Here is a 13073-nt window from a genome sequence, read left to right on the forward strand (position 1 = left end):
TTAGGTGGTTCTTGCTACAATTTAAAGGAGGTAGCCTTGTTACACTGTATCATGCTGATTCAACCTGAGAATTATATTAAAGCTACAAGTGTAAGTGGAATACTTAGCCACTTACATTATAGAATTCTATATTTATGTAGTTCCTTTGATCAAACAATACCTCTTTAGAATATCTGGTATTTCCTATCTTTCCACCCCTCTTCAGTATTAAGTCAAACTAAAGAAGTATTTCATATCAAAACCTAAGAAGCTGAAACTACTAAACAGCATTTAGTATGGTATTCTATCTACTAACTACCCTGACCATCTTTAAATAATGATTTCTGATTTAGACATAAGGTCAGCAATTTTTAGGTGTAGAGGGTTAGTTGCTTTAACACTGACCCCAGTACTTGACTAGTACTTTGTCTCATCTTTTCAGGGTCAATAAAATACAGTTGAACTCTGCAGGATTTGGACTCAGAACAAATATCACAAGGCGTTTTTTTTTCTGATATTGACAATTCTGCCAAAGCACTGCCCTTAATTGTTTCTAACATAGATGTGAGAGATTACATATAAGCACAATCAATTAAATCACTCCAATGTCTGTTCCGGATGTGATATAATGATTTTACAGCAGGTCGGAACCACTCTTCTGTGCTTTCCAAGTGAAAGAATTGTAACCTCTCAAATTATTAGTATTTCAGCAAATATAGTGACAGTAACTATGAGGGAGGTTTCTAGCTGTTGCTTATTTGATTTCACCTACCGTTTAAATCATTGTCCTTGCATCTGTCATTAGAACAAGGCCAGGTATTTGGGGAGGATGACTGTGACTAAATTGATTCAGTATTTGACTGGTACTTATATTTAACCCAAAAGGATGAAAGGTAAAGTTGATTTGATAGGATTTGAACTTGCTTCTTTCAACTGCCTCTTTGTAACAATGCTAGAAGGTAGATGATGTGGTTTGGTTACAAGTTCTCTCACTAATATAAAATAATTAATAGCAGGTTGGTGTATCGCTAAAAAATGGCAGAGCTTTTTATTTCTACATACCTACTTCAATACTGGAACTTCCCAATTAGTAGTATCAAGAGCTGATTATTCTACACATAAAAATGTGATTGTAAAGTCAATATACTGGATCACTGTGCACATGGTTAAAAGTATAAATCTTTAATACTGTGACCATTGTGTGATTGTCTTTCCTTGCAAGACAATTTGTCTGAATAACATAAAACTAGTACACTCCCTATTTCACAGAACAGTGTTCAGCATTAGGAAGAACAACCTGTTATAGCAGTAATTATTGCAATGAGAATGACCATCCATGCAAGCATGGAAATATGGCTGTACATAGAAAGACATGTAGGTGTTAGTTTGCATATATACATCTTGTTTTAATGTTCAGTTTTCCATGCTTTCACGTTAGATGGAGTGTAAGGCAGATTTTTCTCTTGTGACCAACATTTACTTGTTTCCAATGGGGTAATATTTCCTCATGGCCAGAAATGTTTTTGCAGAATATTGGAAATGAATGAAACTGCTTGTATGACAGTCATTTACAACTATCATACAATGTCAAGGAGACCCATATAGTCAAATTGAATATACTGTGACAAAATAAGGAGGCATACAATTTGAAAGCTTGTTTTTGATGTTCTCTCATTGATTCATAGTCAGTCTGAGCAGTAAGGGATGTGGTTAACTAGGAAGGAGTGAAAAATGTAGAAGAATATTGCAACAAAAGATAAGTGGATATTTTTTTCTCATTTCAGATATTGGATTGTGGCCATGCTGGGGCATTGCTTTCAAGGCAATTGAACAAATTGACCCCAGTACTTTTTAAGCCTCTTTTGCCAAACTGCTAAGTTACAGGGTTGTGAAGCGGGGTCAGGGGTGGTGAAACAAAAACATATGGCAGGCTTTTTCAATTTACATCTACCAAATTTACTTACAAGGTTTTGGTCAGTCTGGGGTTGTAATGGAAGACACTCACCCAAGGTGCCACACGGTGGAACTAAACCAAGAAATATGTAGTTTGGGAGCAAGTTTCTTGTCACACAGACATGCCTGCTTGTTTGTCAAAGTTACAAGAACAGCAAAATCTGATGATTTATGATTGGAAGACTGTCAGGATATACAGATAATTGTGCCTCTATGCAGTCACTTGACCTACTAGAGATAGCAGCCAAATCTCCCTCAACCCTCATTTTAAAAAAGGACATTTTGATGATTACAGCAAATGCTTTGATCTGGATCTAAGAAACATCCAGGATGTAATTAAAGGGAAAATGTCAAGTTTTAACATACTTGGTGAAAGAGCCTCAACCCCTAAATAGCAGGTCACACTCTCTTTTGGAAGGTATCATATTATCATTAGACTATACAAAGTGCCTTTTTGAATGACAAACATGAATGTCTACAAAGAGGAAGAAGATATATTGAGGGGGAATTACAGAGAGTCTAGAACTAATAGAGGAGTAATAAAGATAGTAATCATTACATAAATATCTTCAGAATAAAACATTTAGGCTTATGACAAGATGCAGGACCACCAGAGGCTGAAGCCAATATGCAAACAAATCACCATTTTTAGATTCACTTTTCTGCATGCTGGCATAGGTTTGATGAGACTTGTTAAGGAAGTATTCTATGGCTAGATACCCTTTTTGTTGCCTAGATGATATCTGACCTAAATAAAGGGAAAATGATTCTCAATGTATGTAGAAAATGGGTATGCACCAGACCAAATACTATTTAGTAGAGAGTGCCACTCCCTACACGCAAAAATATATTAAAAATACAATAGTAATGAAGAACAGTTATTAGCTTGTGATTGAATTTGGTAGGCGGAAGTTACTGCCGCATGTGTATATGTCTGTGCTTCTCCGAGGGAGAGGGATACCAGTAATAAGGTAAATAACATATTCTTTGGAGGAGGCAGAAACTGGGGAGTGAATGTGATTTAGAATTCTGGACAAGTATTATTAGACCTAAGCAAAGTATAATCTTATTTGCACCAACCAGATCTTAGAATGCCTTACAGAATATATGGAAATTTGAATGCAAAACATTTTACTGATTTGGCTATTTAAAATAATCCTTTCTATTATAGGCACAAAGATTGAAATTTTGAGGGAGGGGCTACTCACATTGACCCCCAGTACTCCAAAAGGATGAAAGGCAAAGTCAACCTCAGTGGAATTAGAATTCAGAATATAAAGACAGATGAAAAGCCACATTAGAAAATCTGCCAACTCACTGCCTTTAGCTATTTAATGACTTGAAAACATTCTCCAAGAATGTCTTATTCATGTAAAGCAAAAATAAGAGTTGACAGAGTGTAAACTATGAATACACAAATTGTCATATATTACAACTTTCTAAAGTAAACAATATGGATAACATTAAACTGAATAATATGGAGTGCCCAAATGAGTCTTAACAATAATAGAAATATTTTGTTACTTAACTACTAAAATTAGTATTAAGGTGGAAGAGGTTTTTGAGGAGAGCTCCCACTGCTGGAAAGAAGTTTCTTTCTGTGCATGTAGTAAGGATATGATCATATTCAATAGAAAATAGTTTTAAAACAGGAATGGACTAAATATCAAGTTGGATGCACAATATTATCTCTTTTCAACTAGAAAACTATAGAGCACCATGTTTACTGACTGGTATCGAAAAACAACTAAAATGGTATGGATGATACACATACTAATGATAGGAAGATTCAGGAGATAGTAATTATAGACAGAAGCAAGGTTGTGTGGTAGCAAGGTTCTCAGGTTCAGTTCCACTGCATAAACATGGGGCAAGAAGCTACAACTATAGCCTTGAATACATCAAAGTCTTGTGAGTGGATTTAGTAAGTGGAAACTAAGAAACCTGTTCTATATATGTATGTGCATGCATGTGTCTAACATATTCACTTCTCCAAATATCATGAGCTATAAGTAGTGATATTGCCAATTCCTTTTGTGAACAAATCCACTGGCTCTGTGCCTTAGCTGGTAAGGGTTAGTGACAGAAAGGGTATCTGGTTGTAAACCAGCGCCTTGGTAATATATATTTATCTAATCCCTGCAAGCATTGAAAAACAGATATAAACAGGAATAAATAATTGAAACATTGGATATCACAAATGAGATAATTGTATGTTCAAGGATAGAATAAATAAATGCTAAACCAATGATTTAAATATAGGTGATCAGAAATATAAATTCTTTTGTTGTTTTCTGTCATCTAACTGAAGCCATATTGGACCATCACTTTCAAAGGTTTTTAATCAATTATTGCAAACCCAAGTACTGATTTTATCTACTTCTATTTGTCAAACTGCTGTGTTACAGGAAATATACAGAAACATTATCAGTTACAAATAAAATGGATTGTCTACCAAATTCCACTCTCAAGTTAGTTAATCTGAGATTAAAGAGTGAAAATACTTGTCCAAGGTGCTATATAATGAGATGAAGCCCAGAACCATATGGCTGTGAAGTAAACTCTTAACCACACAACCATGTCAGTTCTTATATTTGTAGGTTTGGACTGGAAGAAGGAGCTGTACCCATGGACTGAGCAGGCCCACTGAGATTAACGTGGTTAATATTTCTTTTGAATAGTTGAAGGTGATGGCTGCAGGTATAATATGAAGTGCTTAGTGTGGGGTCTGGCAGATACAGTAGATAGCAAGACAAGGAGAGACAAGTCATTCAAGAGTGCTCAAGTGAAGTGCATTACGAAACAAGAAACACATATTTGCTGTTTGCAGAATGGCTTAATATTTATTATAATTTTACAGATGATGAATGGTAATTGTTACTACAAGTCTTCCATAAAAACTAACTGTAGAGCAGTGAAACTGGCACGTTAGGCAGAGTACCTTATGTTGTCTAGTTTGGTACTCTTCATTTATGATTTGCAGTTCCACCAAGTGTCTTATTTTTTTGTCCTTCTTGAATCAATAAATGAATGTACAAAATGATACTGTATTCCAAAATAATGCTATACAAACTGATTTTGTTTCAGAAAATGGGTCCATAAAAATCTAGACTAATCATTGCTATTGCACAGTTCTTATTACCTGAAGACTTATTTACATAAGAAATTAAAAAATATTTGTATGATACATGGTAGCTTTATCATGGATTGACAGAGAAAAACAAATTTAATGTATTAACATGTTGTTATGTATTTCTACAATAAATGCTTCTTATACAAAAACTGAAGTAGTTCAATGAAAATAGAGAACTTTTTTTTTTAACATCTCAACTTGATTGAGACATTAATTTATGACAGAAAATAAAATTTTCAAACCATCCAGATTATGTTCATATGAAAGTTAAAATCAATAAAAATTGTAATTAAAGTAGTGACTTACTATTTTTTCATTAACTTTTCTATTTCTAAATTATCAGGTAATCTTTCTGCCAACTTAAAGAAAAAGTTTTACAAAAATAAATTTCTCTTTTTACATGGGCAAAATGCTCCATAGTGTTTGAAGTCCAGTATCTTACATTTGGTGCCATAACACCTGGAAAATAATGGGGTTTTTTAATGCCAACACTAAGATCATAAGATATTGTTGCTCCTTTATAAAAGGAACACCAGAAGTAGTACACTGAATTAAAAAAATCAAGGTAGCTAGGTCAGAGATTTGACAATATAATGTTAAATCAATTTTCCCAGTTGAATATTTATAGAAATCACTGGAGACAAAGTAAATTTTTTATGATACCAATTTCTTACATACCCAAAGAATTTTAGAGAAACGGAAATGTAGTTTGTGTTTACTTAGCAATATCTTTAGTAATTGTGGCTCACAACACTTCCTCACAAAAAAACAATTATTCTATGGTTTCTTGTCTATGTTTTCTCTTTATTGAAGATAATATTATGATGTCACACAAGTTCTTCCATTTATTCCATAAATGAGTCTTCTCTGATGTGCCTCAGATATATCCCTTGTATTCATAGTTCTTGGAGTATATCTTGTAAATGGACTCAAATACATGCTTCATGCTTTGTGGAAGAATGGCATTTAGACTATTAAGCATATGGTTGTTGCAAGACATGAGTAAACAATAAAGGCTGGAGTTTAAGATGTTCTGCAAAAAAAAGGTAAAAAAGAGAAACAGAAAATTGCTTAAGTAAGAAGAATTTTGTTTCAATCATAGAAATTAGTCATATGAAAGTTATTAACTTTCAAACAAGAGATTTTTTTTTCTTTTTCATTTATACAAGAATTGGTTGGTTAGTTTTGCAAAAATTGTAAATATGTAGAAATTGTTAAGAATCAAAATTTTTTCACTTGGTCACTTATTTGCAATTAAAGAATAAAGTGGGACTTGAAATATTTTTCTGTTTCATAGAATGAGTTGAGATATTGTAAACTTAAGATTTTTACAGCTGTGACAGAGAACAGTGAAATGTAGCCCTATCTTAAACACCAATAGCATTGTTTAACAGTTACTACCAGCAGTATAACAGCTACTGCCACCATTAGCACTCAGTAATAGCCTCAGTGAGAGCTATTGCCAGCAGTATTCAATAGTACTTACTACTATCAGTACTCAATAATCACTTCTACTAGCAGTACTCAGTAATAGCTACTGTCAGCAGCATTTGTTAACAGCTATAACTATTGCAACTATAAAAATGACAGGAATACAACAGAGTATAATTGCTAAACAGTTCAGTATTTTGTAGCAAAACTACAAGTGATTGTATTGTGTCAGATATTAATCTATTTCAAACTTTTTCTGTTAATGTAGAACGAGTGAGGAAAGAATAAACATAGCTTTGCACATCTGCATATGATTTCCTTATCCATAAAATTGTTTGGTACTAATGATTGAATATGACAGTATAAACAGGTTTCTTATGTAATTAAATCAAAGGAGAATCTTACCTTTACAGTTGGTAAAAGAGTCACATTTGAATATGCAGCAATGAATTCAGCTATCACATAATTGACCACACTGTTCAGCTCTGATTTGTGGATGGACATGCTATTTATCAGTCTGTAGGTAATAAAAGAGCAGTTTAAGTTGTATTTAGGTATACAAAACAGTAACTTGTGATAGAGAAAACTCCTGAACTGTAAAATAAGAGTAAGTATATCATTATCAACATTGTTTTGTGTGCGCTTTTCCATACTGGCATGGCTTCCACGTTTTCTGAGGTAGTGTCATCTGGTTGTAGCCAGATGTTCTTCTTGTCACCCTTTTTAGTCACATGTGCAGGGACAGTGTATTTATATCTGTACCTATCTATACAGACATATATATACCATTTTTTAAAGAAAAGGTACATTATATGCCTGCATGCTGTTAGAATTAAAGACAAGGAGTTGGAATCAGAGTTGTAAAAATGTATGAAATCCAACAAGATGTCAATAGTAATGTACTAAAACTTCCAATTTCACATATGCTTATATAGTGTATGTGGTGCTGACATGTACACATCAGCCACTTGCTATATACACTGTGTGCACACAAACAGACTCAAAATATGCTGTTAGAAAACATTAAATAATGTGCCAATATGCATTTTACTTTTAATTATATACATATCATAGGGCCATTAGGGAAAAGAAACAGGTATGGAAAGACTGGAAGAACAGTAGTAGCAGGGAATTGTATCAGACTGCCAGAAGGGAAACTAGGAGACAGGTTTATTTAGCCAGACAGGAAGGAGATAACAAAAAGTTTGCCAATGTTCTGCATCATGAGGATGAAAGACTTGAAGTATTTCGTGTTGCAAAACTGTGTGTGAGAGAGAATCGTGATGTCATAGGTGAGAAATGTGTCTGCATGGATGATAGCTCACTTGCATTTAACGAAGTTGCAAGAAGAGAGACTTAGAGATGCCACTATGGGACGTTGCTAAATGAAGAGAATGAATGGGAGAAAGATAGTCTGCCAAATGTTGACCCAACAGAGGGACCAGCTATCCGAATTGACAGTACCTTGGTAGATAAGGCAATTAATGGTATGAAGACAGGGAAAGTCCCTGGCCAATCGAGAATCACTGCAGAGATGCTTAAAATATCTGGCGGTGTTGGCTATAGTCTAGTCAACCAGGTGATACATGGAGTCATACTCAATGAATGGTGTAGGAGCACCATAACTGCTACAAAGATAAAGGTGACACATTAGATACAAATAATTATGGAGGTGTCAAGTTGTCAGATCAGGTAATGAAAGTCACAGAGAGGGTCATAGCACGACTAATTCGGTAGAGAGTCAGTCTAGATGAGATGCAGTTTGGATTTGTGCCAGGGAAAAGCACCACTGATGCTATATTTCTGGTAAGACAGCTGCAGGAGAAATACCTAGCCAAAGATAAACCTCTGTGCCTGGCTTTCGTTGACATGGAGAAAGCCTTTGACAGGGTTCCCCGATCCCTTATCTGGTGGTCAATGAGGAAACTAGGGATAGATGAATGGTTAGTGAGAGCTGTACAAGCCATGTACAGGGATGCTGTCAGTAAAGTAAGGGTTGCCCTGTTTGATCTGTAGAAAAGGCGTAGGTAGAAACCCCATAAGGTGTACCCAGTTTAAGCTATGGACACATAAGAGGTGCAGCAATATCAAAGGAAGGCTAACAGGGAAGATAATTTTTGTGTGTGGCAAATGCTCAGGAGCAATAAACACTGAAAATGTGCAGAGAACAGCTTTCGTCACATTCCAGGGGAAAAAACTACAAGTAGTTGATAGCTTCCATTACCTAGGTGACCAAGTTAGTAGCAGGGGTGGGTGCACTGAAAGTGTAGCTGCTAGAACAAGAATGGCCTGGGCAAAGTTGAGAGAGCTCCTACCTCTGCTGGTGACAAAGGGCCTCTCGCTCAGAGTAAAAGGTAGACTTATGACGCATGTGTGCAAACAGCCATACTACATGGTAGTGAAACATGGGCCGCAACTGATGAGGACATGCGCAAGCTTGCAAGGAATGAAGCCAGTATACTCTGCTGGATGTGTAATGTCAGTGTGCATACACAACAGAGTGTAAGCACCCTGAGAGAAAAGTTGGACTTAAGAAGCATCAGATGTGGTGTGCAAGAGAGTCGACTGTGCTGGAATAGTCATTTGTTGCACATGGATGAAAACAGCTGTGTGAAAAAGTGTCACACCCTAGCAGTTGAGGGAACCTGTGGAAGAGGTAGACCCAGGAAGACCTGGGATGAGGTTGCCTCACCGAGGCAATGACAAGTGAGCAAGACCTTTGGAGATATGCTGTGCTTGAGAAGACCCGGTAAGCCAAGTGAGACTGTAACCATGGCCTATGTCAGTGCTGTATAACCAGCCCATTTAAGAGTACCCTTCAATCATTGGACAATAAACTATGCTTGTGAAGACCCGTTGCGGCAAGTGAAATCGTTGTCGTGGCCTGATTGGCACCTGTGCCAGTGGAACATTAAAGACACCATTCAAGTGTGGTTGTTGCCAGTGCCACTGGACTGGCTGCTGTGCAGGTGGCATGTAAAAAGCACCATTTGAGCATGGCCAATGCCAGTACCACCTGACTGGCCCTTGTGCCGGTGGCACGTAAAAAGCACCCACTACACTCTCGGAGTGGTTGGTGTTAGGAAGGGCATCCCGCTGTAGAAACTTTGCCAGATCAGATTGGGGCTCGGTGCAGCCTTCTGTCTCACCATCCAAACCATCAAACCCATGCTAGCATGGAAAGCAGACATTAAATGATGATAATCATGATCATCATCTTTTGTTATAAACAGCATCTACATTTTGCCATGTATGTGTGAATCTGCAGTGTTTGTCTTTGTGCAGCAATACTGATATTGTATCAGTTTCAAAAGACACTACATTTACAGAATTTTTTACTTTGCAAAGACAACACCTTGACTTGAACACTGCTTTATCATACACCTGGAACAAAACAAAATGGTCAAGAAGGAAAAAAGGTGTTCTTGTTGAAGGTTGTAAACATGTCTAATTTCATTATAATTTGGGAAGTCTCTATAGGTGCAGGCATGGCTAAGTGGTAAGAAGCTTGCTTCCCAACCACATGGTACTGGGTTCAGTCCCACTGTATGGCACCTTGGACAAGTGTCTTCTACTATAGCTTTGGGCTTACCAAAATCCCCGTAACTTAGCAGTTTGGCAAAAGAGACCAACAGAATAAGTACTAGGCTTAAAAAATAAGTGCTGGGGACTATTCATTGGACTAAGAATTCAAGATGGTGCCCCAGCATGGATGTGGTCTAATGATTGAAACAAATAAAAGATATAGAAATAATACATTTCTAAATCTCTCAGAGAGATTTATACAGTAGTAACATGATAAAATGGTGGTATGTTGTCAACTTATTGTGACAGTCCCATGAAAGGGAAGAATACTACTGCTATTTAGCCCTAGGAAGCACCACTTCCTGTCGGCCTTGACACATTTCCTGTGTCCTTATGTTTACAAAGGGGGAGATAAGCACCTCCACCCAGCAAAGCCAGCATCCAGAGACTAGTTTCTGAGTCATTGCTTGTCATCAGTCTGGAGTAGCATGGCTTGCTAGCTGTCGATGCCTATCTGCCTCTGTAAACATAAAAAAATAAAAGATACTCTTCATATAAGTCAGGAAAGTTTCTACTTAACAATGCTCTTACATGAAAAACTCAGCTTTGAGCAGTGGATAGTCACATTTGTGCTACATACAGAGAAATAGGTTTTCCGTGAGGCTTGATACAAAATGGTGATCAGTGGGGAGTAGCAGCTTCACAGTCACATTTAAGACAGTGAAGCCTCTTTACAGTTCTATTATTGGACTTAGAAGTGAAATAACTCTTGAAGAACATCATTCACATTTTTTTTATATCCATAGTCTTTTGCTTTTGTCTCATGAAATGCAGCTCTGTTATTTCTGCCCAGTGAGCTGTGTTCTGCTCCCGCTAATAGAAGAAAGCTGGTAACACGAATAAGAGTTATTACTTAGATTTATTTACTTACCTTGACAATAAATTAGCACAGTTACATATTGCTTTTTCTGCAGATTTATTGTTGCTTAATTTATCTTGGGTTCCTTCACCAACCACAGCAACTATCAAACGTTAGACAGGTCAAGGAGAAAAAACGGACTAACACCAAGAAAGATTCAGTCTCAAAAATATAAAAATGATTAACATAATGCTTCATTAGACTAAAGATTCAATTGTTTTGCCATCTCTAACCTAAAGTGTATCCTAATTTTCTATTATAAAACAAAAGAAAATGAAAATATTCACTTTCCTTAAACAGCTACTAAGCTTATCAGATGAACTGTATATAGTAATTTAGCTTCATTCCTTTACAGCCTCTGCACATTGTTTTTGGCTCTTAGCTCTTGTGGAAGGTGCGAGCAATAGAATAAGAAAAAAATACCTTCTGCATAATAATGCCAAATTTTTTCGTCTTAAATAAAATTAATAAAATTTACATGATATATGATGTCCAAAATATCTTATGAAATACATCATCTACAAAAAGTTAATCTAAAAATAAATCTTGAAATACTAGTTTGCTTAAAGTACTCATTGAAATATAAATTTGTAACACTGTTCTTGTGTAGTGACCATCACTTTTGTTTAGGGGGCATCTATACTAAGATGGTTGACCTGGCATTTCTGCACAACATTATACCATCATCATTTTACAGCTGCTTTTTCATGCTTGCATAGGTTAGAGACGTCTTCTCTTGCACAGTGTCTCACCATCCTTTGTCATCTTTGTGAGGTTCAGCTTCTTGAGATCAGCTTTCCTGTCTCAAATTAGAGCTTGTATTTTTTAATATCAATTGCATAAAAAATACCTAGAAAAGGATATGTTTTACTATTCCAATGAAACTTGGAAGTGTCAGCAAGATGACATCTGTGTATTCTGTGAGCAGAATGTTCAAGACATCATAGAGAGCTTGGAAAACAGCCTCAAAGGTAGCTGCATCAAGGTTTGAAAGAGGCACGAATTGGCAACCAAATATAATGTGTAAAGCTGTCTGGGGTGGTATGTTTTTCTGAAAGGAAACAAAGCAATGTTGTTAGATAAAAATTGATTACTTTAACACTGATTTTGTAGGGAAGGAATGCATTTTTCTTTGTGGGAACAATTTGTTGCAATTATGCAAAAGTGTTGTAAGTCCAAAACGTTGCTTTTTCAGAAAACGAAAAAATAGTTTCTCCATTCCATTTCTTTTTATATTAGCAACAGTTTGACCTTAATACTTTGTTGGGTGCATAAAATCTTAACTCCATGCATGTATGATATTTTCAGTTAGAAATATTTTTGCAAAACTGTTGTATGTGAGGCTTACTACACTTTTGAAAAATTCTAAACTTTTGTACTACACTTTGACAATTTTCATCTGAAGCAGCTGGAGATACACTAGCTTGACCAAAAGAACTGGCTATTGCAAGCAAAATTAAATATTGAAAAAGATGCATTTGGACATATGACAGTTTACCATAATTGCAACAAATTGTTTTTAATAACCCTTCTTACCATTAACCATTTTGTAAAGTAAGGATTGGAATCAGTTTCTTATTTTCATCCTGTCTGATAAAGTAAGTAGAGTTAAGAGCATTTCTCAAGAACACAATGCAATGGTTGTTGTTGATAGTCATAAGTTGGCCTTGGCTAAACGGGTATTCTGTCTGTGGCTCCAAAATTCTGTCAGTCTAGCACTGCATTGTTTGTTTGTTTGTTGTTATTACATAAGTGATCAAAGTGTTCCAGCTGTGGCCAGTCTGTTTTATTTTCAGACATTTTAGACTACATTATCCAATGTGTCCTTCCATTACTGAAACTGGTTTCTGACGAATTTTATTCAAACTTGATTCTAAATAGATGCCAAAATATTTAAGAGGACCCTACCAGACGACCCAACTGAGGAAGATTATATTTACTGGAAACAGATGCTACACATCTACATAGCAAAAGCAAAAGTTCTACATGAATCTAAACTGGAGGTACTCTTAGTCCTCTGCAGAGCAAGGACCTACCCCATTGTTGAAGAATCTAAAACCTTCAAGGCAGCAATATAACGCCTGAACTCAACGTTCATAAAGAAAGGTTCAAACATAATGATGTGCCATAAGC

General features: G+C 36.0%; 1 protein-coding gene across 2 annotated transcripts in view; it reads right to left on the minus strand.

The window, feature by feature from the left end:
- Positions 1 to 4748: 4748 nt before the first annotated feature.
- LOC106879453 (unhealthy ribosome biogenesis protein 2 homolog) overlaps positions 4749 to 13073 on the minus strand; it is a 60219-nt gene continuing 51894 nt past the window's right edge. The window contains exons 26-29 of one of the 2 annotated variants that reach the window (XR_016237616.1): positions 11791 to 11991; positions 10953 to 11043; positions 6902 to 7013; positions 4749 to 6098 (exon numbers count right to left, since the gene is read on the minus strand). Coding sequence is in view for 1 of the 2 variants with exons in the window: in XM_014929012.2 (XP_014784498.1) it covers positions 5943 to 6098; positions 6902 to 7013; positions 10953 to 11052; positions 11805 to 11991 (555 nt within the window). In the remaining variant the exon portion in view is untranslated. Of the gene's footprint in view, positions 6099 to 6901; positions 7014 to 10952; positions 11053 to 11790; positions 11992 to 13073 lie in introns of both variants that reach the window. The other variant, XM_014929012.2, reaches the window with a different exon arrangement.

The sequence above is a fragment of the Octopus bimaculoides genome, chromosome 20 (genome assembly GCF_046866305.1).
Source record: "Octopus bimaculoides isolate indiv1 chromosome 20, ASM4686630v1, whole genome shotgun sequence".
Lineage (NCBI taxonomy): Eukaryota > Metazoa > Mollusca > Cephalopoda > Octopoda > Octopodidae > Octopus > Octopus bimaculoides.